This window comes from Nuphar pumila, chromosome 16 (genome assembly GCF_984573655.1).
Source record: "Nuphar pumila chromosome 16, dmNupPumi1.hap1.1, whole genome shotgun sequence".
Taxonomy (NCBI): Eukaryota; Viridiplantae; Streptophyta; class Magnoliopsida; order Nymphaeales; family Nymphaeaceae; genus Nuphar; species Nuphar pumila.
The window spans coordinates 18,776,424-18,790,293 of NC_143264.1; the positions used below are offsets into that span (position 1 = coordinate 18,776,424).

A 13,870-nucleotide genomic window follows, 5' to 3' on the forward strand; every position below is an offset into this window, starting at 1 on the left:
ATCCATTGAAAATAAGATGAGAGAGAATCGTTTACGGTGGTTTGGACATATTCGGCGAAGGTCTAATGATGCTCCAGTTGGAAGGACGGAGAAATAGGAAAATATATTAGTTAAAAGAGGTCGGGATATGCCTAAGAAGACTTGGATGGAAATGATAGGAAAGGATATGAATGCTTTGAACCTCATCGACGACATGACTTTGGATAGAAATGATTGGAGTTGAAGGATTCATGTGGGAGACCCAGAATGATTTTCTTATTTGGTTCATATCGCCGACCCCAATTATTTTGGGATGAAGGCGTAGTTGTTGTTGTTGTGTAGCCCAAGGATCCGAGGCCTCACAGATCTAATATACCAAACCACAAACCAAACTGTGCATTGAATCAAATGAAGAATAAATCAAACTTTATTAAATCAATAAAAATGTCAAATAGTCTAGGACAACAAAAATCATCTATATCAGTAGAGCCACCCTGTCAGAACCTAGAAACCAGTCACACAACTCGCAGTCTCCAGCCAACTATTCAGGACATCACTGAGCATCCGGGCGTGTAAAACAATTTTAAGAAAATGGGTAAGAACCAAAGTCTTTTGTACGAATTCCCCTAAAAATCCAAACAGTAAAGGAAATAGGATAAACCAAATCATTCATAAATTTCAGAGGAATATCACAATTAACAACTTAACACAATCAACTTATCATTCAAGCATTTAAACAAAATATCATGCAAAATCAAATATTATGCAAAGCCAGATATGCATAAATGCATGAACTAATGTTGAATAATAAAGATGCATGATTCAATGCACATGCAAGAATAACTTATTAAGTTATTTATCAGAGTCGTTTTAGCATGGATGTCCCTATTAAATGCACAAAAATTTAATTTTCACTTTTCAAATTTCATGATAAAATATTCACATTTTTACATTAAATCAATTTGAAACAAAGCATGTTTCTCAATAAATAAGTATTGAGAAACACATCTAATGTTTCAAATTGAGCCTAAAATACCGAAAACTTTGATATTTAGAGTATCTTAATGGTGACATAAAGAAAAAGGAGACAGGATGAACTTCGTTCTCATATTATATATATATATAACTAAAAAAACATATTTTATGTGTGTCAAAATTACATGCATACATGTAAACAACAAAAATAAAAAAGTAGGAAAAAGAAAAAAAGAGAGTGTAGGGGCGAGAGGAGGAAGAATAAAAAAGAAAAAAGGGGGGGGGGGAAGGAAGAAGAAGAGAAAGAGAAGGCAGAGAGGTGAAAGGAGGAGGAGGAAGAAAAAGAGAAAAGAATAAGGTAAATAGGAAAAGCAAAAGAAGAAGAAAAGGACAGAACAAAAAAAATGCTTTTGAGGCAGGAGGATCAAGAAAAAGAAAAAAAATGGAGACAAAAAAATAACCATGTCCTGCGGCCTAAGTGGGGACAAAGTAACCTAAGTGAAAAATAAGGGTCCTACTGCCTAGACCCATAAGCCTAGGTGGTGGCCCTACTCCTATCCTGCCTAGGCAGTGCCTAGGCACCGCTTTTGACAACTAAGCTAACTTCATGTTTGCACTCACTTTTGTTTATGTGAAGGATCTCATGAAGAGACATTCACTGAAGGGGAAAGATGTGGGAGAGAAGGTACTACGAAGTCCTTGAAGAGTGGTTTAACTATGAAGCCAAGTGTAGAGTTGTTGCAATTGCCATAGACTCCATTTGTTTATGTTTTCGACGTTCGTCAATCAAATAAGTTTGACATATAGCATAATCGTCGAGCACATTGTAGTAGACCTTTTGTGGAAAGACATGACTAGTCTTTTGATTCTTGAGCCTACTTTGAATAATTTATTTGAATGGTCCTTTTGTTCTAGTTTTCAAATATGCAGGAATCATGTACTTCCATTTCTTTACAACAACAACAACAACAACAACTACTACGCCTTCATCCCAAAACAATTGGGGTCGGCGATATGAACCAAATAAGAAAATCATTCAGGGTCTTCCACATGAATCCTTCTCCTCCAATCATTTCTATCCAATGCCATGTCCTCGGTGAGGTTCAAAGCATTCATATCCTTTCCTATCATCTCCATCTAAGTCTTCCTAGGGCTACTCCGAGCTCTTTTAACTAATATATTTTCCCATTTCTCCATCCTTCTAACTGGAGCATCATTAGGCCTTCGCCGAATATGTCCAAACCACCGTAAACGATTCTCTCTCATCTTATTTTCAATGGGTGCAATGCCTACCTTCTTACGTATCTCCTCGTTCCGAATCTTATCTTTTATTATATTTCCACACATCCATCTAAGCATACGCATCTCAGCTACACTCATTTTTTGAATATGATGTCTCTTGGCAGCCCAACATTCTCTACCATATAGTAAAGCGGGCCTAATAGTCGTCCTATAAAAGTTTCCCTTCAACCGCAATGGCATTCTATGATCGCACAACACTCCAGTTGCACTTTTCCATTTCATCCACCCAACCTTTATCCTATGATTTATATCTTCATCAATTTCTCCATACTTTTGAACGATAGATCCCAAATATTTGAAACAATCATCCACCAGTATTTCTTGCTCACCAAGCTTCACTACACTCCCATCACTACTTCGTTGCTTACTAAACCGACATTCCATATATTTTGTCTTACGCTTACTCAACTTAAAACCTCTTGCTTACAATGTCTGTCTCCATAATTCTAACTTAGCATTAACCCCAACTCTAGACTCATCAATCAAAACAATACCATCAGCAAACAACATACACCACGACACATTTTCTTCAATTGATCTCGTAAGCTCATCCATCACTATAGCAAATAGGAAATGGCTTAATGCAGATCCTTGAAGTAACCCAACCGTTATAGGAAAATTGGTTGTCACCCCTCCACAAGTGCAGACATTGGTTACTACTCCTTCGTACATATCTTTAATTATACTAATGTACTTGAGAGAAACACCTTTCTTCATCATTGTCCACCAGAGAACGTCCCTAGGTACTCTATCGTATGCCTTCTCCAAATCAATAAAAACCATATGCAAATCTTTGTTCCTCTCTCTATTTCTCTCAATAAGTTGTCTAAGAAGATGTATAGCGTCCATAGTTGATCTTCCAGGCATAAAACCAAATTGATTCTCCGATATCTTGACAACCTTCTCCAACCTAAACTCAATCACCCTCTCTCAAAGTTTCATAGTATGACTTATGAGTTTTATACCACGATAGTTTGTGCAATCGTGTATATCACCCTTATTCTTATATAGAGGCACCAAAGTACTCTTCCTCCACTCATTAGGCATCTTATTTGTCCGCCAAATCTTGTTAAAAAGATTTGTCAACCATTCTAAACCTTTCTCTCTCAAGCATTTCCAAGCCTCGATAGGTATATCATCTGGGCCAAATGCCCTTCTTGATTTCATTTTCTTCAAAGCCTCTGCAATTTTTTTCTTTTGGATCTTGCGCATGAAGTCACGATTCATCTCATGAAAAGGAATAAACAAGTCTCCAAGATCCTGAGCATGACTTCCATTAAATAGCTTAACAAAATAATCTTTTCATCTCTCCTTAATCTCCTCATCTTTGACTAAAACACTTTGCGTTTCATCTTTGATACATCTAACCATACCCAGATCCCTCGATTTTCTATCTCTTATCTTTGCAAGCCTATAAATATCCTTCTCGCCCTCTTTGGTATCCAACTTGTCATAAACCTCTTTATATACCTTATCCCTCGCGTTTCGAACTACTTTTTTAGCTTCATTCTTTGCTATCATATACTTCTCCAAATTCTCATTATCACGACTCTTACTTAGATTTCTATAACACTCTCTTTTAACCTTAATAGCTAATTTGATATCCTCGTTCCACCATGATGTATCCTTACCTAGCGGTGCACCGCCTTTAGATTCACCCAATACCTCCTTAACCACCTTTCTCATGCAACCTGCTATCTTATTCCACATTGATTCTGAATCCTCCTCGAGACACCAATCAGCTTCCTTAACTACCTGCTCTACAAACATTCTTTGTTTAGCTCCTTTTAGTGCCCACCACTTAATTCTAGGATCTATCCTATGTCTATCCCTTTTGCGGCATTGTCTAATTCTAAGATCTAAAATTAAGACTCTATGTTGTGTAGCTATACTTTCTCCCGGTATAACCTTACAATCGATGCAACAACCCCTATCTCTCTTTCTAAGTAGGAAAAAATCTATCTGACTCGTATTAACCCCACTTTTAAATGTTACTAGGTGAGACTCCCTCTTCCTAAACCAAGTGTTTGCTAAGATCATATCATAGGACAAACCAAAATCTAAAATCCTTTCTCCACTTTCGTTTCTTTCTCCTATACCATAGCTTCCATGGATACTCTCAAATCCATCCCTACTAATGCCTTATAAAATAATAATATTTGAAAGCTTTTTGAGATTATTCTTTTAGATGTTTGAGGTCCAATGCCCAAAGATTCTTTCTCTAAAATCAGATATTATGTTATTTTTTAAGGTGACTTCACTCGTTGCTCATGGATATTCTTTATAAAACATAAATCAAAAGTCTTTGATATATTTTACAAGTTCAATGCCATTGTTAAAAAACAATGTTCCTTGTCCATTGTCAACTTCCATTTAGACGAAGGTGGATGATTTTCGTCAAAAGATTTCATTGTTTCTACATAATAATGGAATTAAACGCAAAGTGTCTTGCACATACACACCTTCTTGCCCACAGACTTCTCTGCAGAATAGGGTGGCTGAGAGAAAACATCGGCATATTTCTGAACCAACATTCACCCTTACAGAGGAATCCAAAGTTCAGTTAAGTCTATGGACTGAGGCCTTTCACACAACTGCCTTTTTGATTAACTATATGCCTCTTTCTCCCCTTGGAGGGTTTTCCCCTTACTTTATGCTTCACGGAGAACAACTTGATTACTCTCTTTTATGCGCCTTTGGCAGTAGATGTTTTGTGCATGTGCATAATTCCTTACGTGATAAGTTTTCACTCAAGGCGCAGGTATGCAAATTTGTTGGATACAATGATGAATATAACGGGTATTGGTGCTACAATCCTACCACTGGTATTGTTTTGAGGCATGCTACTTTTCATGAAAATGAATTTGATGTTACTAGCAATGACAATAGCCATCCCAGCCCAATCCACTCACATGAGCGATTCTCAATTTTCTAGCCATCAAGTGTCTGACAGAATCTAGAAAAACCGGCATCTAATGGACAAACGAGTGATGCTATATCATCACCTATATGTGTTGATCATAATGCTGCAACAGCTCTCACCGAAGGTGCAAATTAGTCACAACCACGTGCTTCCTTAACCTTCCATCCAAAAACATATCACCGGCCTCACCATAGTGTCCCACAGGAAGGTGCTGATCAATTCCCTCATGCTGATCATATTCCTTATGCTGCTCCTTCACCTATCTTGTCAAAAGCTCCTTGTACTATAGCTTAACCTGCAGATGCAACTCAATCAAATCAGCCTAGAAGGTCTGCCCCGATTCGGCACCCACTGCAGCGTTGGGTAAGCTATGATTCCTTTTCTTCTGAGTTCTATATTTCTGCCGCATCCAGACTCTGGTCATGGACACAATTTTTACCAGGCAGATCGACATCATCCTAAGTGGATTGATATAGTGAATGAGGAGATTTCAGCTCTCCATGAGTGATACGTGGGAAGTAGTATCCAGGCCCGATAATAAGACTGTCGTTCGGTGCCGGTGGGTTTACAAAATTAAATATAGGGCTGATGGCAGCATTGAGCGATATAAAGCAAGGTTGGTGGCAAAAGGGTATACACAAGAACGTGGCTTGAATTTTGATGAGATATTTAGTCATGTTGTTCGAATGGGTACTATTCGTGTGATTTTGTCTCTTGCCACTATGTATGGATGAAATCTTAGTCAGATGTAAAAAATGCATTTCTTCATGGCACATTACATGAAGTGTACATGAAACACCCCCTGGATATCTTGAGGCCGATACCAAGACTATAGTGCTTCGCTTAAGGCTATATACGGTTTGAAGAAAGCATCTCGTGCGTGGTTTGAGACTTTTAGTGCTATTGTTTGATCTTTAGGCTTCATTCGAAACCAATGTGATTACTCATTATTTGTTTATTTCGATCAGTTTTATATTATTATCATTCTTGTATATGTAGATGATCTTGTTATTACATACAGTGATCCAGTTAGAATTACACATTTGAAGTCCATGCTCATGAAGCAATTTCATATGAGGGATTTAGGCCCTTTGCGATATTTTCTTGACATTGAGGTTGATCAAACCAGCAACTCTGTCATTTTATCTCAGCGAAAATATGCTTTGGGATGATCGGCTGCAAACCAGTTCTCACGCCCATTGCAGTCAGTGTGAAATTGATTGATGATGACCCTCAAGATCCTTCGTTGTTTTATCGAGAGCAATTCAAAAGCCTCGTTGGAGCCCTTCAGTATCTTACCTTCACGAGGCCAGACTTAGTATATGCTACCAACCAAGTCTCCAGATTTATGCAGTCACCCTGTCTCAGCCACATGGAAGCAACTAAAAGAATTCTGCGTTATGTGAAAGGCACAATCAATGATGAACTTGTTTATAAAAGGCCTTCTTCCTGGGCTCATGATGGCTTGACACTTGTTATTCTAGCCTACTCAGATGCCGATTGGGCATGGGACAACATCTCGTTTCTTGGTTCAGTCGACGACAGAAGACAATGGCACGGTGTAGCACCGAAGTGGAGTATCATGCTATGGCAGCCGTACAGGCAGAGGTTTTATGAAATAGACATTTGCTAAAGTAATAGATCTTTTCCCCAAGCCACTATCCTCTTTGCGTCATTGGTTCCTTAAGAGCAAACTGTCCATGGTCTTTCAAGACCCATGCACAGTTTGAGGGGGGCTTTTAGAAATCATGTTTGAAGGGTATTTTTGGTATGTCTCCTTTATGTATTCTTGTTGTAATATGTTTCATACCTAAAGGGTATTCTTGTATTTTCTCCATGTAATCTCAACAAGAAGGATGTCCCAGCTAGGGCACAACCTCTAGTTCATCTCCTGTCTTTTTCTTTTCTCTCTCTCTTCTTTGTGTCACAAGACACAGGCCGAGGGACGCTGCAGCTTTCACAGATAGATTATGTCATTAGGTAGGTTTTTGGCAAACCTGGAAAGTTTGAGGAATTCCATAAGAATGACAACTTGCTGCCCATGATTCATTGAAAGAAAAGAAACATGGACCACCACCTCTTATGCCTTGACATCATAATAAAGAATTCCATGTAACAGAATTTTTTTTCATGTGAATACTAGGCATTTCTTGATGAAATCTCAGTAAATGTCAACATAGCAAGTTGGATGAAAGTATTAAATAAAAACACAAAACAGAAACAGGTCCGCCTTATTTCTAAAAGGGGTTTTGCTATTTATTCTGAATTGAAAGAACCAATAAAATGTGGGACATTTAAACACATAAACTTGTTTATAAACAAGATAAATAGGAACACGCTACTCATTGAAACATCCAGATGAGCAATTATAATATTTAATTGTAAAATTAGTAATAAAATCTTTATTTATTTATTTGTTTTTTTGGCCATTAAAGGTGACTGACCTGCACCTCCCCCCTCCCCGAGTACACCCAACTTCGACCTTGTGGCAAGGGACACCTTCTTGCCATAACAATAGTTATTGTTTGACAGCTTAGCAGTTAATACTATTGTATCAAATGATATTGCTATTTTCTGTTATCGTTATTGTCATTATTGCTCTTAGAGTTTTCCCTAGGCATTCTCACTCATATTATGTGGAAGTGAATATTGGCCAATAAACGAAACCACTAAGAGATTGGAGTGGGATACTGTAGATTCTAAAAAGTGTAAACTTGAATATTACCAAGTCAACATAAGTTAAATGCTAAACTATCACTGAAGCTAGCAAATAATGGTTGCATGATTATATGTAAGGTACACTTGATGTAGAATGTTTAGCTCACAGATCATATGGTAATCTGCTCGACTAAATTAACATTTTTTGATGTGAAGGATGTTTCTTGCAGTCATAGATGTCTTCTGCTACTAATTTGGAATTTACTTTGTTAACTGTAATTTATTTTAGTAGGCACGTATGTTTCAAGCATCTGTAGAGAATTGCTACAAATACTAGTATTTGATGTATTCTTGTTTTAGCAATGAGACATTAAAGATCTTGAAAATTGTGCAAATATATGGAAATGCTTTATACCGGTTTGCAGTTGTGATGTCAGTTTCACAAGTCATCTTCAGTCAGCAAGAACTTCACATCCAGAATTTGGGCATTACCTAGTTTCTAGATATTTGATAATGTGGATACCAATAGAAAGAACTCACATTATAAAACACATGGTTACATTCTAGTTTTTTGCAGACTGTACTTTGATTTGTTTCATTGACTTTGAGCTACCTTTTGGATGAACTATACTGTCATATTCCTCAGCTATTGCCAAAACAAAATTGAAAAAAAAATGATTTTGTTAAGTACTATTCTTTTGATTGCTGATCATATACTATGGAAATATGCTTTCAGGGAAGTTTGCTTGAGAGTAAACAAAATCTTGTCCCTGTGGCACTCCTTTTTTCTGGTGGATTAGACTCCATGATATTGGCAGCACTGCTGGACCAGTGTTTGGAACCATGCTGTAAGTCTGGACAGTTATGCAAGACTATTTACCATAAATCTTATGGAGTAAAATATTTACAGAATCTTTCTGCTGTAATGCTAAATATTATGGCCTTAATCTAGGCCATCTCATTTATATCTCTTACATTTTCCATTTCTTTTGATCAGTAAAAGCATTTTAATTTGCTGGTATAAGTAGTTTGCCAACAATAATGATGATACCCTATAATCTTGTAATACATATAAATTTGTTAGCTTGGATTTCCAAAGAGAAAATTTCTCTCTGCTTTAAGTGTTCCTTTTAGTGCTAGGCAGTGGTGATCAGAATCTATTTTATTGATTTTTCTTGAAATATAAGATGTTAATGTTGATACTGCTGGCAGATGAAATTGATTTGCTAAATGTGAGCTTTGATGGACATTTTGCACCTGATAGAATCTCTGCAAAGGAAGGTGTAAGGGAACTTCAAAGAATTGCTCCTTCTAGGAGGTACTTGAAATAACTTTTTGATGATAGGTACTTCAAATAACTTGCTAGCCATATCTTCAGATGCTCCTATACTATTTGTGTTTAGTGATATTGTACTTTTTGTGAACTACATTCAACAAAATATTTGTTGAGTATTCATTGTTAGAAATCAGAGTCCAATATTCAATCACACGAAGAGAGAAAGAATGGGAGAGGAAGAGAGTCGGCTGTTGTAGAAAGCCTAATTCCTCACACAGGAATAGGTGCACCAGGCTGTTTCATTATATTTGCTGAATACAATAATTAGGGTACTAAAATACCCTTTTACAACATAACTAAATTACAGACTAGCCATTAATGAAATAGCGTGAACAGTAAACACAGATTGGATCTGGATCCCAGGTTCAGATCCAAAAGATAAAACGTTACTTCTTTTCACCCTCCCTCAAGTTGTATATGGTTTTGAACCATGAACAACTTGCCTTTTAACATCCAAAATCTGTCCTTGGTCAGTCCCTTTGTAAATAAGTCAGCAACTTGATCAGTAGTTCGGATGAACTCAAGTTCAATTTTCTTCTCTTCGACCTTCTGTCTCACAAAATGTTGATCTATTTCAATATGCTTGGCACGACTGTGATGAATGGGATTAAAGGACATGATGGCGCTTTGATTGTCATATAGAAGGAGAGATCGGGAGACTGAATCTCCTACTTCTGTCAACAAGTGTCTAATCCATGTTGCCTCGGTTGTGGTAGCTACCATTAATCTATATTCGGCTTCTGTGCTCGATCTTGCAATGCCCTTTTGTTTCCTACTGTTCCAAGGAACTAAGTTTATGCCAATAAAAACACAATAGCTTGTGACTGACCTCCGTTCATCTAGGTCTCCTCCCAAGTCTGCATCCGTATAAATAACAAGTTCATGTGCATGCTGTCCACTCATCCTCTTTCTATACAGAAGACTATCTCTGATAGTTCCCTTCAAATACTGAAGAATACGTTTAACAACTTCTATATGCCCAACACGCGGCTCATGCATAAACTGAGACACCTGATTAATTGAGTAAACAATATCAGGCCGAGTAAAAGTGAGATATTGCAATATCCCAACTATGCTACGATATCCGGTAGGATCCTTGTACAACTCTTCATCTTGAGAACTGAGTTTCTGATGAAGAACACTTGGTGTGCCAAGAGGTTTGCCGTCTTTCATACTTGCCTTGCTGAAAACATCAATAGTATACTTATGTTGGGTGAGAGTCACCCCTTCCATAGTTCTGTAAACTTCAACTCCAAGAAAATATCGCAATTTACCAAGATCCTTCATCTTAAATCTATCATTTAGGAATCCTTTGACCTACTCAATGTGATCATTAGAGTTACCTGTAACGATAATGTCATCTACATATATCAATAACATAGTAACTACATCTTGGCATTGAAAAATAAACAGAGAGTGGTCGAGAAAAGATCGACTAAAACCATATTTTTGTACTTCAAGGGAGAATTTGTCAAACCAAGAGCGTGACACTTGTTTCAAACCATATATAGCCCTTTTTAACCTGCACACATATTACTTAGAGTCTCCTTCTGCATTCCCAGTGGGCTGCTCCATGTACACTTCCTCTTTTAGATTTTCATGTAGGTATGCATTTTTGACTTCAAGTTGATTAAGCGTTCACTGATGCTCAATAGCTAATGACAATATAACTCTGATGGTGCCCATCCTCACGATCGGACTGAAGGTTTCGTCATAGTCTTGTCCTTGCTTCTGTGTGAACCCCTTGGCAAGAAGTCTCGCCTTGTATTGTTCAATAGTGCCATCCAGTTTGTACTTTATTTTATACACCCACTTAGATCAAACTACATTTCTATAATGTGGTCTGGGAACAATATCCCAAGTACCACATTCATGAAGTACCTCAATTTCTTTATTCATGGCTTTAATCTATCTTTTGGAGTTTGCAGCTTGATAGAAGGTTCTGGTTCATCTTCCAATTGATATTCTGAAGTCACATAAGGAAGGTCGATGATTTTTTGTAAATATGCTTCTCTAACATAGTGGCAGTCCATCTCAATATGCTTTGTCCGCTCATGAAAAGTGTGATTCTTAGCAATATAGATTGCACTCATATTATCACAACACAACTTCGTGGGTCCTTGAATTTGAATTCCCATGTCTTGCAGCAACTGATGAATCCAGACAATCTCTGTAATAACCACAATTTTATGCATTTATTCAGAAATTATATATATATATATATTATAATTTATGTGATTTGGGTATGGGATCCAAGTTTCGGATCCAGGATCTATAAAGGGGTCTCTACATATATAGTTATATCGCACAAACTTATAGGTATATGTAAATGCAATAAATTTAAATTTAATTTAATGTTTTGAGTGATAATTATTTTAAATAATATGTAGATGGGCTTGGGGTCCACCTTTCGGATCCAAGACCCACAATGGAACAATATATATATATATATATATATATATATATATATATATATATATATATATATATATATATATATATATAAGATATATGTAAAGCTGCTCGGGGAGGATCCACAGATGGATCCAACTTGCGGATCCACTCCGCAAAAGAGGTCCCGAAAACCAAACCTTTTTAGCGGCCCGGGTCCACATTTATAAACAATCGGATCCAAATCACGCTCGGATCCCGTGTCGTGGGTCACAGGTTTCGGATCCGGACCCGACGTAACCGTAAAACCAAGATTTTAAAAGAATCGTGCCTAGGGCACGATTCATGCAGGGGGTTGTAACAACCCGAGGGTTATCCCCTCCTCTCTTTCCGAAAGGGGGAGGGGGTCACCTCTCGTTAAATTGGGGGTAGGGTCTCGCCCCTTTTTCGCCCGCTACCTCGCTCTCTCTCCCCTCTGCCGCTCGTCTTTCATCTCCCTTTTCCTTCCGCTGCCTCCTCTCTCACGCTCTTCCCGGTCGACGACTCCGACCACCTGCTGCCGCCGTCGCCAGCAACCAGGGCCGTCGGCGACATCCTTCTCGCAGCAACGACAACCACCTTCTCCTCTCGCTGTAGCCTCCTCCAGTCGCCGAAAAAAGGTAGGATCCTGTGCTTTTTCTGTAAGTATCGACTGACATCGATCTGTGATTGGGTTTGTCAAGGGAAGGGAACCGAGTTTTCGCATGTCCTAAGCACCGATGGGGTTCTTGGCTACTGGAAAACCCACGCCTGTAAGCTGGGGGTTCCGATAGCTGCAACATCTATTGGGGTTAAATGAGAAAGAAAGGGGGATTTCGGTAAGAAAACCCCAAATCAACAGGAAACTTGGGGGTTTTCTTGTGGTAGATTCAGTGTTGGGTTCTTGGACCTGTGGTTGTATCGTATCACCCCATAATTTTGGGGGTTCCAATTTCGGTGTATCGAACAAACCCCAGAATTTGGGGGTTCCGATTTCTTGTTATCAGACAAACCCAAAATTTGGGGGATTTCCGACTCTTGGTGTCTGATGACCCCAGATTTGGGGAAACTCGGCAGCCACGAAGAACGAGTGTAGGTTTTACTATGTTGAATCTTTAGGGTGTTCTGTGGATCGAGCGTGGTGTGTGGGATGTAGTTCAAAGTCGAGTTTATGGGATATATCAAATCTATAGTAGGATTTTTTTGTGTTTTATTTTTGAGGCATCATCTGTCAAATTTATGGTAAATTGCCTTTTGGAAGATGTTTGGGAATTTCCCAAATCTAATGCAAGATTTTTACTGTATTTTATTGTCCTACATCTCAAGTATGTAATGCAGGGATTTTATGATTTTAGTAGGAGTATCCTGATTGCAAGCATGAAATATGTCTCATTGAAATTACTTTGGGGGTTATTGATTAGAGTACGAGATTTACGGGTTATGCTAGTATTTGGTGTTTTCTCAAAATCTAGAAGCTATTACCCTGTGTTAATAACAATATCTCACTATGTGTTAACAACCTTGCACTAATCTGAAATCTGTTACTAAGTATTAAAGTAATATTTGTTTAACTTGTAATCCGTTGCCTTGCCTGGTATAATTACATAACCATATGTTAATAACAATACTAATTCCAAAAAACATATGCATGACGTGAGTGTTTCTTTTTCTCGAAAATATGAGATCTGTAGTTCTGCCAATACATTATTGTGCATCTATAGTAGAAATCTTTCACATGTAAATACGATTGGTGAATTTTATCAGGCCATGTCCAACATCCAACTGTTACTGAAGCATCATATGAAAAAAAAAAATATCAATATCTGAATAAAGGCTGTATGGTAGTTGAATTGAAATGTTAGAGGTATTTAGTTCATGAGGCTGAATGGAGTCTAGTTTTTCCTTTGTTTTTTTGCGTAACACAATATGTTGTATGGTACTTAATTATTTTGTAAAGTACAATATAATGGCTGAAAAGATTGTTTGCTGTAAAGGTTGTATGGTAGCTGAACTGAAATGTTAAAGGTATTTGGTTCATGTGGCTGAAATGGAGTCTGGTTCTTTCCTTGGTTTTTCTGTATAAAACAAGCTGTATGATACTTAATTATTCTGTAAATTACAGGATAATGGATACCTGTTGTATTTTAAGAATCATAGTATGCCAGCTGAATAATACCTAGTTGTCACTCCTCTTGTGCATTGAATACCCTGCGATTGTAAAATTGAAATGAGGCAGAATGGGTTCACAGTTTCTGTTATTTTCAGCTTGGATTCCACATGAAACCACA

At 37.7% G+C, this 13,870-nt stretch overlaps 1 protein-coding gene across 2 annotated transcripts in view; it reads left to right on the top strand.

The window, feature by feature from the left end:
- Nucleotides 1-13,870, top strand: part of LOC149813049 (Asparagine synthase family protein) — a 176,510-nt gene that overhangs the window by 77,978 nt on the left and 84,662 nt on the right. For both annotated transcript variants that reach the window (XM_089990915.1, XM_089990916.1), the window contains exons 7-8: nucleotides 8,574-8,685; nucleotides 9,050-9,155. In XM_089990915.1, the coding sequence (XP_089847041.1) occupies nucleotides 8,574-8,685; nucleotides 9,050-9,155 (218 nt within the window). The remainder of the gene's footprint in view (nucleotides 1-8,573; nucleotides 8,686-9,049; nucleotides 9,156-13,870) is intronic.